Source organism: Toxotes jaculatrix, chromosome 6 (assembly GCF_017976425.1).
Source record: "Toxotes jaculatrix isolate fToxJac2 chromosome 6, fToxJac2.pri, whole genome shotgun sequence".
Lineage (NCBI taxonomy): Eukaryota > Metazoa > Chordata > Actinopteri > Toxotidae > Toxotes > Toxotes jaculatrix.
Window position 1 is genome coordinate 18,806,401 of NC_054399.1, and position 13,683 is coordinate 18,820,083.

The 13,683-nt window shown below is 38.7% G+C and overlaps 1 protein-coding gene across 1 annotated transcript in view; it reads left to right on the forward strand.

Moving 5' to 3' along the window:
• Positions 1-5,960, forward strand: part of kank4 (KN motif and ankyrin repeat domains 4) — a 63,450-nt gene extending 57,490 nt beyond the window's left edge. The window contains exons 6-10 of the mRNA XM_041041039.1: positions 990-1,074; positions 1,501-1,720; positions 1,867-2,009; positions 2,585-2,785; positions 5,482-5,960. Of these exons, the coding sequence (XP_040896973.1) occupies positions 990-1,074; positions 1,501-1,720; positions 1,867-2,009; positions 2,585-2,785; positions 5,482-5,601 (769 nt within the window). The 3' untranslated portion in view covers positions 5,602-5,960. The remainder of the gene's footprint in view (positions 1-989; positions 1,075-1,500; positions 1,721-1,866; positions 2,010-2,584; positions 2,786-5,481) is intronic.
• Positions 5,961-13,683: the final 7,723 nt, after the last annotated feature.

A 13,683-nucleotide genomic window follows, 5' to 3' on the forward strand; every position in this document is an offset into this window, starting at 1 on the left:
GAGTGCTTTGTTTTGTGTCCAGCTGCAGCCTGCATACTTTGTCTGATACAGGTGCTGATTGATGTTTCAGTATATAGTGGGCCACACACACACACACACACAGAAATCCCATTAACACACACTCATACATACACTTTCATATATCCTTGCTTACCTCTTAATATCCTGCAGAGACTCGCTGCCACACTCACACACTATAAGCCTCTGTTTATACACATACACACTACATGTACACGTTTGTCCATGTACACTGTATAAGCACACACATTCACACTTCATTCCCTTAAGTGCCAGGGGTCTGGGACAGTAAGCAAATAACAAGCAGTGTTGTCCTCCTTGTCACTGAATAATCACTTATCTGTCTCAGGTATGTGGACAGGGCTGAGGGCCGTGAGGCCAGACAGCAGATGGGGCCCAGGAGAGAAAGCAGAACTTATACTGAGCCATCACTCTGCACCTGTCTGATCATTATCATATATGTGTGTGTTATGGCTGGAGCACACACAGTAGTACAGTACACACTGTGACCTTCTCAGGCTTAATGCTGTACAGAATGACTGTGTATGATGGACGAGTAGCATGAGCTCGCGTTGGATATAACTGGGCAGTGAATCAGTGTAAACTGTTACCATTGAGGTTTGCATGTGCTATCAGTGTGTCAGGCTGTTGACTGATGTGTGTGTCTGAGTTGCACACGCCCGCAAGGCATCTTTTGTTTTCATCCCAGACAGAATTTACACAAGAACCAAAGTAGCCAACTCTTGGCCATATGTTATCCAGACTTCATGGTATTTCCACATCAAACCTGAAAAAGCAGTAAAATAAAAACAATGGAAAGAACAGATGTGGAGGGTACTGGGTTAATTTTTTTTTTTTTTTTTTGCCTCCAGGACTGCCTGAAAGTTTTTGACAAAAAAATATTTGAAAACGTATCTAAGACGGTCCACAAGAGATTGCTCCTTACTGTGTCGTCTGGTCTATGTTTTCAGGGAGAAAGTGGACAAAGGGTTTATAGATGCTTGCCTCTATGTAAAGGACCGTATGGAAGAGGTTTCATCCCCAGATAAAGAAATGGTAAGGATTCTTTCTCCTGTTGTTTTGATTCTTCAGAGTTATGGACAATGGAGGATCTCTGTACTTCCTTAAATCCATACTGATTGGACTGCAAAGTTAATGTTCACCGTTGCTTTGTCAACTCTAGGCTTTTGTGTTATGTGTATTATTTTCTAATTCTAGAAAAATGATGCTCTCTTCCCTTTCCAAATTTAGTTTTTGAAAGTGATAAAAACAATTTTTTGTTTAGGGAAAATGCTTCAGGTTCTTTTCTGATGTTCTGATAGAGCTTTCTGACTTTAGTGACTAGAGTAATGTGGTTTACAGTGAATTTCTTCTGGCTGAAGCTGCAAGCCCAAACAGTAAAATTATGTTCTGGGAACAATAAAAATGATGCTGCAGGCGGCTTTCTCACTTTTATCTTTTATCTCCTTTCTCTCTCCTCAGCGTCAGGTTTTAGTGGTGCTCTACCAGGAGTGGTTCAGGGTTTCCAGTCAGAGAGACTCGCAGGCCGATACTGTCAGACTATACCTGCGACGAGTGGGCTTGACCACACCCACGCTCCTGCCATATGTTGTTAACTTGACAGATGGCAACGGGAATATGGCCCTCCACTACAGTGTATCACATTCAAACTTCCCCGTGGTCAAACTGCTGTTGGATACTGGTGAGATACAAATTCACACAGCTGCACTGTATTAAGAACAGATGTGTCTAAATGCAGACATGCATTTTAAAGTAAAAGCAAGATGTTGGCTAATTTAGAGAATGTAACCCTCCACAAAATGTCTCTATCTCACTGCGTGTGTTCAGGTCTATGTGAAACAGACAATGTGAACAAGGCAGGCTATACTCCAGTGATGCTTGCTGCCCTAACAGCTGCTGAGAGCCCTGATGATCTGGAGGTGGCACAACAACTGCTGAGACTGGGGGACATCAATGCATGCTCCAGACAGGTAACATACTGTATATGCTCGAACCTGAGTTCCTTGGTGTTGTTATGGAACTAACTGACTATCAGAGGACATACTGTATTGTATGTGGAAGGAAGTTAAATTTCAGACACAGAAAATTTTGGAATTTAATAAATTGTCTGGGGAAATCAGGGGATGTTAGGACATTTTTACAACTGGGTCAGTTTACAGGAATACACATAGCATCAGCTGTGTTTTCTCAACAGCAAGTCCACAAAGTGTAAGAGGTCTAGTCTAAATTTAGTGAAAATTTATCTTCATACCGCTTTTAAAAATGAATTTATTCAAGTCTGTGAGTTTGACTTAGAGTTTTGCCTGTTGTAGTTTTAACCTGTATTCATATATCTAATTATCAGTTGGCCATGATACAAAGATTCTGATCTTCTAAAACCATGAACCGTGTTCACTTACCCTTCCCTTCTCGTCTTCCTCTATCCCTCTTTTACTCCCTCATTCCAGACCCTGTATCTCTCTTTATATATCTCTTAATCCCCCCCCTCAAATATGCCCTCTCACTGTTTACTTCTAATTCTCTGTTTTTCTCACTCTTTCTCTAGGCAGGTCAGACAGCTCTTATGCTCGCAGTGAGCCACGGCCGCGTTGCCATGGTGAAGCTGCTCCTGAGCTGTGGTGCAGATGTAAATGCCCAGGACCGCGAGGGATCTACGGCCCTGATGTGTGCCAGTGAACACGGACATACACACATTGCTCGCCTACTGCTGGAGACAGGCCGCTGTGACACCAGCCTCACAGATAAGGTATAGTGTTATACTGTAAAGTTGAAATTACACTGTCAACTGGACTGTTTGAATTGAAGTCTGTGCACTGTCCCTTCCCCAAGTTATGTCCCATCCAATCTGACATATAAGACCTCTTTAAGATCTTGTTCAGATTGATCTCTCTCTCTCTCTCTGGGATGTGTGCAAATCTGCTCTCTAAACAGTTTCACTGGACACAAATTGACACATTTATTGGTTTTCACCAATGTTTATCTGCACTTCACTGCATAAACAGCTTGGCTCCACTGATGTTTAAGTATGCAATCCCATGGGTGAACTGTTGGCCTTTGTGTGTTGCTGGGTTTAAAATATATCACAGTGTTGTATAAATAACAGAATACAGCTCAACCAGAGCAAATATGCTCACTGACAGACATGTGTTTAAACACTACATATATAAAATACAGAGACAAATTGAGAGGTGCTCTCCCTGAGCAAAAACATGGCTTCAATATGGGTTCACCTCTAATCCCCTCAGTAGCTAATTTAAACATGAAGCAAGAAAGACTGTGCTGTCTTTGGCTTAATTTTGGCCATTGCATGTCTTTCATAAAGGTTAAGTTTTTACAGAGATGACAGGCATCACTGTTTCATTTCAATAGCTACTTCATTGCTGCTTGTACGACATGAATGGTCAGATGGCTCCTAGTGCCTCACCCACACAGAGTGTACAAAGTATCACAAGATATTAGGTGGCCAGCAGAGGTGCAGCCATACCGTGGTTGGGGCCTGGCCTACATATAGTAGACTGATTGTTCAACCAAGTGCATTATTGATCCCTCAAGACTGTTGATTTCCCTCTACACCTGAGGTGCCCAATTGGGGAATGGCAATGTGACAACTGATGACTTTTCCATTGCAAAAAAGCCTTTGAACACTGTTGCTGCTGCTCATACCTGCATCTGCTCCACACCTGCTCCACACCTGCATCCACCTGTGGGCTCTGATTCTAGTTCCCAAAAGGATGTGGGTTTTGTTAGTCCCCATTCAACCAAACCTGTCTGCAGAATGACTAAGATGGATCTATACAGAGATATCGAATCCTGTAAATCAACCATGTGCCTCTGGTAGATTATTTGCTGTGTGATTCCATGACAACACATGAGCACACACTATATTTAGTGGCAGTGAGAGACAAACATCATCTAAAAACTGAGGAAATAAACAGCTCTGGCAAGCCATTTTAAATTATATACAAGCAGTTTCTTTAACAGGTTGATGACATTTACACAAAGTATAGTACAGAGCATTCACACTGTTTTGAAACATCTGTGTTCCCATGAGACAAGAGGTCTCTCTCAGTATGCAGCCTTGTCTGCTCTAGTTTGCTGTAATATCTACGATGTCATCTTTGATGGAAAGAATAAATGGAAGACACTAAGACACAGTGAAAATGAAGTTACAAACAACATTATACAACATTGCCAGTTTATAGCAATGTGTCCTAACTGATGTCTCAGTGTCAAGCACACAACCCACCTTAAATTATAAAGAGATGGGCTTACAAGAGATTGCATTTTGGAGAGCTTTGGTCTTCAAGGGGCAGGAAGAATGTTGTCCACAAGGACACAAATGTAGTTTTAGCTCTCCCATTTTGATCACTGCTAAAATGTCAGTTCTCTTATTTTGGTTATTACCAGGTGGCTGGTATTGTCAGGTGTATGACACACATGCTAAAGTATTAGCATAGAACACCAGAGCAAATTATTGGAAATACAAGATATACAGACAGATCCCAAAGCTCAGTGCATCATATTAAAATTTGTTATATTACTTTAACATGAAGGACAAAACAATGCTTGGCAGTTACATTACTCTATGTGACTACCAGTGCAGATACAAATAAATGCTAGGAACAAGTCACTGATATGGGGAAAAATAGCTGTACACAGAAAAACTAGAAAAAATTCTGTTGGTTCCAGAATATGTGGCTGCCAGTGGAGCTGGCACGCTGGGGTTTATTGATTATTTCACTGCTGATGGAAGCAACAGGATGAATGCAGAGGTATACAGGAGCATTCCGTGTGCTCAGATTCAGCCAAGTGCGTCAAAGCTCATTAGACAACAAAAAATGTGTAACTGTCCGAATACTGTGGACTGTAACATTAACATGCTTTTTTTGCGGTACCTGTGGTACCGCAAAAAAGACAAAAAAGACAGAAAGGTAGCAACAGAAAGGAGTTAGAACATTCTTATATCAAATAACAAACTTTCAGGCATTTAAAACTGTTTTATGTTTTTTTATGTTTTATATGCCTTGGAACATTTCTTCTATTTCGCCTTCATAACATCCTACAAAACCTCCCTGGGCTTATGATTTAACTCTGGCTTATTACACAGGCAATTTCTGCAGGATGCAAAGAAGCTTACTGGTATATTATTACTATCTTTGTTGCACATTCTCATGTGTAATTTCAGAAGTGAATTATTAGATCAGATTTACATGAACGCTACTAATCATAATCTCCACTGTGTTTTGAGACAGGCAAATTTTAATACGTATTTCCAGATACTGCACCCAGCTCTATATCAGGGTAGGGGAAGCATATGCCTATATACTGTAATGTTCAGTTGCTAGAGGAAGAGCAACACAACACTGCCACTGTCAGGATAAGAACAGTCACTGCAGTGTCTTCAATATGAAACTGTAACATTTGCTCTCTGTTTTCCCTCAGAATGGTCAGACAGCACTGTCGGTGGCAGAGGGAGCCTCCCACCAAGACATAATTGACCTTCTGAAGGCCCACACTGAGACCCAAGCCTCTGAACCATCGTCTACCACAGACATCCTCTGAGCCAGGCCGACCCTGTTTACTCTTCCAAACCACTTTCAGCTTGCCATTTCAACCTTCCCATTTCAAGATCCTCTGCACACCCACATAGAGGGAAAACGCTGAAATAAAGACATGGCAACACCATACAGGACATACTGTGTGTCTTGTATGGCAGACAGTAGAAGAAGTGAATATGCTCTGTTAACGTGGAATCATGGGAGCTGACATCCAAACCTCTGAGACTCTAGCGCCCTGCAATGTATGGCCACATTTTTCTTCCACATCTTTGTCAACATGCCCCGCTGGTGTTTATGGATATGCTGCATCAACCACTCTGTGGATAAACAACAAATTGGGCTGATCAGATTGATGAAAACACATTGGCATAGTGATATATATATATATATATATATATATATATATATATATATGTGTGTGTGTGTGTCTGTGTGTATATATACACAAACACACACACACACACACACACACACACACACACACACAGTAAATGGAAAAGTGGTCTCAAACCTTGGACTACACTAAGTATATGTAAACACACACACAGGCAAGAGGAGAAAGAGATACTCTGACGAACTGCTGCTTCTTATCATAAAACTAGTTTGTCAAGCTGAATGCCAAGCACATGATCTACCTTTCATATATATATATATATATATATATATATGTATATATATGTATATATATGTATATATATGTATATATATATATATATATATATATATATATATATATATATATATATATATATACTAAATATGACATGATTTCTATTTTTTCTTTTATGACATTAACATCATCCTTTTCATATGTGGACATAAGCCATTACTAAGAACATTCTAACAGATTATAAACATATACAAACACAGAATCTGTATTTTCTACTGCACTTATTTTTTATTGTTTGTGTACAGTAAATAGTCCTCTCTAATATTGGTGTCCAGAAGAAACTATATCTCCAAAAGTATAAATTACAAGGAACTTAAATAAAACTTAATAAAACAAAAAACTTAATAAAACATATGGTCAAATTTCCCATCATTCAGTGGATCTTTGGCCTCATTCAGTGTGTTGTTTTTGAAATCGTTACGTTTTTAACATCAGACATGGGTGATCATCTGTGGAAAAATTAGTTGGAGATAAAAATGATTTTTTTTTTTATAACCAGAATATAAGCAGATTAAAGAAAGACAAAAGTCTTCTAATAAGAAGATTGTACTGTTCAGAGGGTGCTGCATGCAAATACACAGTTACTCCCCCTGCTGGTTGTCTGATAGTACTAAAACAGTATGTTGTAATACTGTCTGTTCTCATGATTAACATCTCTCTCTCTGTCTCAGTCTCTGTCCCCCACTTCAAATATAATGTATGTCTTGTTCGCCTGCTTGTTTCGAATCAATCAATGTATGCAAATGCTACAAAATGCACAATGAATGTCAGGCTGGCTGTGACACATTCCAAGAAAAAAAAATGTAGCAAGTCTAACTGTACTGGCATGGATCATGGGACGAACAGAGACATAGACTGTCAGTGGCTATAGCAGATATAGAAACTGTTACCATGTATGACAAAAGATAAAATCCTTAACACAAAGACCTGATTTTCAAATAACTGGCTCTAATTCATTCTATTACTGCTATTCCATGCATCATAATTCAAAATGATAAACTGATGAGATGTTAAATCCCAGGGGCAATGGATGTTATTGTTTTCAGTTTAAGAAGCAATATAAATGGAATACTATCTTTTCAGTCAAAAACCAGGTAGGGTGAGTGGCTTTGGTCTAGCCTTAATCAGACTACAGTCCTACATTTGAGGAATATGTCTGTAAAGAGCTCAGTCATCCAGGTCAGATAGCACTTAAAAATACATTGGAGGAGATGTGTTCCAAGAAGAGTGGCCTTTTTCTCCTGTTTACCACCAAACCCATATTCCTAAAGTATCTTAAAGCAGGAGTACTGGTCCAATATAATGTTTACAATTCAACGTTTTCCCCCTCGGTGACCACAGTAGATGTGAAACAGGTCAGTAAGTTTACAAGAAGCAAAGGGATCAATAATTTAACTGGTGGTGGTCTCTGGCTATGATTAGAATTATGACAGGTAGATAACTGCACTCCTGTCATGTTTGAGAGTCACTGTTAATATATGATCTTTGAATGGAGAAAAGCTAGTTTGCTAGGGTCACTGAAGGTGGAATTTAAAAAGGGGAATACCACTCAATTTAACAACTGCCATATATGTCGTCTATGACAGTCCAATCTGCATTTACAGTCAGAAAATAAGTAACTTACCACAGACAACCAATCAAGTCTCTGATCTGTGATTACGATGAACTTGAGTTTTTATTTGTTTCTAATGACAAACCTGACATTTCGGCTCCTATTACCTATCAGTTGCTTATTCAACTTTATATAGCTGGATTCCAACTTTACTGGTTTCTTTCTATCATAAAAACATATTTCAATGCTTCTAATTGCTGTCTGGTAATCTGAATTTAACAACATTTTTTTCCTGAGATGCAGTGTGGTCTGATCACTGACCCTGCACCAGTACTCTCATTCCTGGACACTTTATAAATATGGGTGCTAATATGGGACTATATAAACTGATGTGAAGATAGACTTATTATATAAAGTATCTTAATTATATATTAGTGGCTGCATTTACTAAGCAACAAAAAGAATTTTTCAACAGTGGCTTAGTAATCAGATCATCACAAAGTAGCACAGATTCTCTCAACACTGAGGCTGCAGATACACAGGATCAGTAAATCTGAAATTTAACTCTGTGCAGCACATCTGATCATTGTTGGTTGTCTGTATAATAAGGGACAAAAATTAACAGTCTATGTAGCTTCCCACAACACAAACAGCTAAAGAATGATCTGATCTGTGCTGCAACAAGTGTCTGGTATATCTGGTCTTCCGTGCCTGTGTATTAAGTCTTAAAGTAAATCGCATCCCTGTGTTTAATCCAGTGTGACCCAGATGTAATTTGGTTTCATAACTGGCTGAACACCAAAGACCTGAAATCAAATCTGTTTCACATGGGATTAAATATATATTTTATCTGTTCCTGTAAATCCAGCCAAATACATGTACATACAGTATTGTGAAGAGTATATAACAAGTATTGTTTGACAGTTTGCTCTAAAAATTAAAAAAAAAAAAGTATTTATTCCAAATGCTATATTTTTACCATATATAGTATACCTACGTATGCATGGACAAATATTCCAGTGATTCTGTTGGAGGGCGATTTGAATGATTAGAAATTATACTGAGTGTTCCCTGACGATGTGATTATTTGACTTAACTTTGACTGGTTGGGTGGTATATGATCTGGGGAGGTTGTGGACTGTGTCCTGTGCCCTTGAATGCTAATAATGACTTTTGTGAAACAGATCCAATACTGGTCTAAGATATAAGGGCAATATCTCCCTTGTTTGAATACCGGTCTGAAAATCTTAGTCTATGTATATGACAGAGTCAAATGTAAAAACCTGTACCTCTCTGTAATATTCCTTGTACAATGGGCTTGTATGTTATAAACAGAGAACTACTTCTAATAAATAAATATTAAGATTTAAAATGTATTTAATGCCAATCATTTCCAAAAGGGAACAGTGGCTACTGCAAAATGCATAGTTTATCAGCTTTGTCCTTTCTGAAAGACATGATTAATGAAACATTAGACTCGTTTAAGAGAATTTGATCCAATGTTATACATCTTGTACCTTATTCCTTATACCATTTTTAATGTTGTAAATTGTCTGTTTACAATGAAAGTAGATGCAAACAGGCCTACACTCATTAAACCTACAGTACATACAAATGACAGCTGATTGGATTAGTATTCCTTTGTTAATCCTAAAATAAATAAATAAATAACGAGGAATCAACAACATTGGCAGGTAAAGCTTTGTGCTTTGGGATAGATGACAATGGTTTCTCTGTTTCTCCAAACAAAATGTGCAGTCAAATGGTAATTTCCACATTAAGCAATGTATGTGAGCTCTTAATTTGAAATACACCAAATTAACTCTGATTAATGTTACAATCTTGCAGATCCTGGAGTGAGTAGCCACATTACATAGCTTCATGTTTTTCTTACGTTTCATTTCTGCCAACAGTGAATCTTCAGAAACACCATCTGCTAATATTTTCACAGTGTTGAAACAAGTATACCCATTTGCACCGGTCTGAGCAGATGTGTGTACTGAATATGGTGCAATGAACACAATGACCAGCAGATGGCGGCATTAGTGTGCAGTGAGAACACAGGAGCTGAGGTATAACAGCAGTCTGTTTCACAGCTGAACCATTCTCTACTTAAATACCTTGAAATCCCAAGGCAGGGGCAACTCGAGTTGCTGTAGATTTATTCAAGCCATTTCGCCTCTCATCCAAAAGGCTTCCACAGTCCTGACTGACACTGTGGGGTCAGATTTTCAAGATCAAGAACGTATTCAAGATCTGTGGGGTCGTTCAATCTTAAGAGCAACTGTGGGTCATTAAGCTACATAGCAGTCAGGTGTAAGTTGTTAAAATCACAAGAGTGAAGATGGGAATGGGTCAGAAGATCTTTTGGATGAAGCAAAATGTCCTATCATCTTTGGCTCAATATATCATGACTTGGATGAATTTTCTCTGACCTTCCTTAGCAGGAATGTGTGGTTAAGAAAGGAATGAGAAAATATAAGCCCTCAACCAGTGGAGGAAGAAGTATACATAACATGTACTTAAGTGCAAGTAGTAATACCACACTATGAAAATACTTGCAAGTCCAGCATTAAACACTATAAAGTACAAGGCTTTCTTAATCCAAGTGACAAAATTAAATGAGAAAAATATAAGAAAAAAAATCCTTTTCTTTTTAATTTATTATTTGTTTTAAAAACCCCGGATACCAGCACGTGTTCAGACAGTTTATCCAGGGTTTGGATTCAGGTGTTCAATTTCAAGTATGTCAATAGCATGTAGCTCTGTAAGAGCAAATTAATCATTATTTTTCAACCTGGTGAACTTAACACATCTATTAGGTTTGCACGGTGGTAACTGTGTTCATCATCACCACGAGATGGAAAATGAAGCAAATATACCCAAACTGGGTGCATCTTTACAGTCATCTGAGCTATCTGAGTCGTCTCTCTGCCAGGCTTCCTTCCCTTACCCTGTCCACCACGCAATAAAAAAAAAAGAAGAAGAAAGGTATGAACCCACCTACACTTAAACCTGACCCAAATAACCCCACTTCGCTTGATTCTGCAGTGAATCTTGTCCGCTATGGACCGTATAAAGCGCTTTACAGGGGTAGGAAAAATTCCCCTGCCGGGAGGCCTCCCTTTGTGCCAACGCCAAAAAAACGTAAGAATCGCAAAACTTTTCCTCACCACACCTACTTCAACCCAGAAAGGTCCTACTCCAGTCTTCCCTTGGAACGAAACTTGGCAGAGCGAGACGAGCCAGTGTTTGACCTCAAAGTCCAACTCACCCTCCCTGTACAATAAAGCTTCTATCAAAATTTGGCTGGTGATGATGGACAGCAATGCAACTGTGCTCAGGACACAGGCTGATCAATCGATCTGCAGCAGACCTGCCCGTGTGTCTCCAACATTTAATGCTGGAAAACTTGCCAACTTACTGATCTAACAATGATTTTACTCAATATCAAAAATGTGATCACATAAATGCATTCATAAAACATCACCCATGGGCTGAATAACTGCTTGAGAAAGCATCCATCCATGCAGGGTGAAAACTGTTGCTGGAATTCTCCGAACTCATCTATCCATCAGTCCAGCAACTCAAAACTTTATCACATTCCAGTTCTGTTTTGCCTGTGGAACTCCTCCTCAGCACGTTCTGCCTTGGTCTTGTGATCTTTGTAAACCCTTCCACAGAGGCACAGCAGTAATTAGCAAGTTCAATGTCCTGATGTACATGGAGACAGTCTGAGAAGACACTATCCTCTTCTACTGCACTTTACACCTTTGACAGCTCCATGTCTTGGGCTCAGAGACAGAAAAGTCCAAATGTAAAGTAAGAAATTAAAAAAACAAAAACAAAACAAATGATCAAGCACTACAGAGTACATGGTTTTCTTCATCCGAGTGACAAAGTTAAATAAATTCACAATGAAAAAGAAATTTAAGAAAAAGATAACTATGAAAACAAAAAAAAAACATACACATAAACATGTAAAGTTAAACTAAAATAAATAACATGACAAGTGTATGAAAAAGGTGCTAAAGGAATGAAAACTGACAATTTGGGAGAAATGTGTGCAACACACAATGTAAAAGAGTTTGGATAAAAAGAGTAACACCATCACTGGAAGTTCAGCCACAGAATAAAGCCTCAGTTCACTCATAATCGAACTACAGCAGCGACAGAATCATTTAAGCAGAATTTATGGTCTGTCCAAACTTCAACATGTCTTCTTCATGCGGTTCCTTTAAGCACTGGAACGAGGCCTTAACTGTGTCCTCCCCTCTAGTGTTTTTGACATGGTTTCTAAAATATAGTAAAAAGTTCCTCTACCATATATAAACATCTTTTCAGGTTTGCCTTCTGAAATGGCTATCACTCTGTTCAGATTTGAAAAGTCCAAATGTAAAGCATTAAAAAAAACACACAAAACACAAATGATCAAGCACTACAGAGTACACGGTTATCTTCATCCAAGTGACAAAGTTAAAAAAAATTCACAATAATAAAATTTTAAGAAAAAGGGTAACTATGAAAACAAAAAAACAAAACAAAAAACAAACCCATACCCATAAACATGTAAAGTTAAACTAAAATAAATAACATGACAAATATATGAAAAGGTGCCAAAAGACAGAATACTGACAATTTGGGAGAAATGTGTGCAACACACAATGTAAAAGAGTATGGATAAAAAGAGTAACACCATCACTGGAAGTTCAGCCATAGAATAAAGCCACAGTTCACTCATAATCAAACTACAGCAGCTACAGAATCATTTAAGCAAAATTTATGGTCTGTCCAAACTTCAACATGTCTTCCTCACCCTGTTCCTTCAAGCGTCTCCTTGCTGAATAACTGCTTGAGAAAGCCAACATCACAGAGTCAGCTGTGTTTTGTTTACACTTTCCTGAGTCCGTGTCCATCAACTCAAAACTTCATCACATTCCAGTTCTGTATTGCCTGTGGAACTCCTCCTCAGCATATTCTGCCGTGGTCTTGTGGTCTTTGTAAACCCTTCCACAGAGGCTCAGCAGGACTTACAAAATCCAATGTCCTGATGTACATGGACACAGTCTGAGAAGACGCTATTGTCTCCTACTACACTTTACTCCTTTTTCAGACTAACATCAACGGGTTGACAGACAGGACAGAGAACTAATAAGGGAGCAATGTGTGTAACAGACAATGTGAAAGTAAAAAGCATGGATAGAGAATAACATTATCACTAGAAGTTCAGTCACAGATTAAAGGCTCAGTTCACTCATAATCAAACTACAGCAGCTATAGAATCATTTAAGCAGAATTTATGGTCTGTCCAAACTTCAACATGTCTTCCTCACTCTGTTCCTTCATGCACTGGAACAAGGCCTTAACTGTGTCCTCCCCTCTAGTGTTTTTGACATGGTTTTTAAAACACAGTGAAAAGTTTCTCTACCATCTGTAAATATCTTTTCAGGTTTGCCTTCTGAAATGGCTGTCACTCTGTTCACATTTGTTTATAAAGATTAGCAATTCTATTTCAAGACAAAGCCTGTTATCCTTAAGACCTTCTCTTCAATTCAGCCCATGACAATGTCTCGTTTCATGTATGTCAATATCATGTAGCTCTGTAGGAGCAAATGAATCATCATTGTTCAACCTGGTGAACTTGACACATCTATTAGGTTTGCACAGTGGTCACTGCGTTCATCATCACCACGAGATGGAAAATGAAGCAAATATACCCAAACTGGGTGCATCTTTACAGTCATCTGAGCTATCTGAGTCGTCTCTCTGCCAGACTTCCTTCCCTTACCCTGTCCACCACGCAATAAAAAAAAAAAAGAAGAAGAAAGGTATGAACCCACCTACACTTAAACCTGACCCGAATA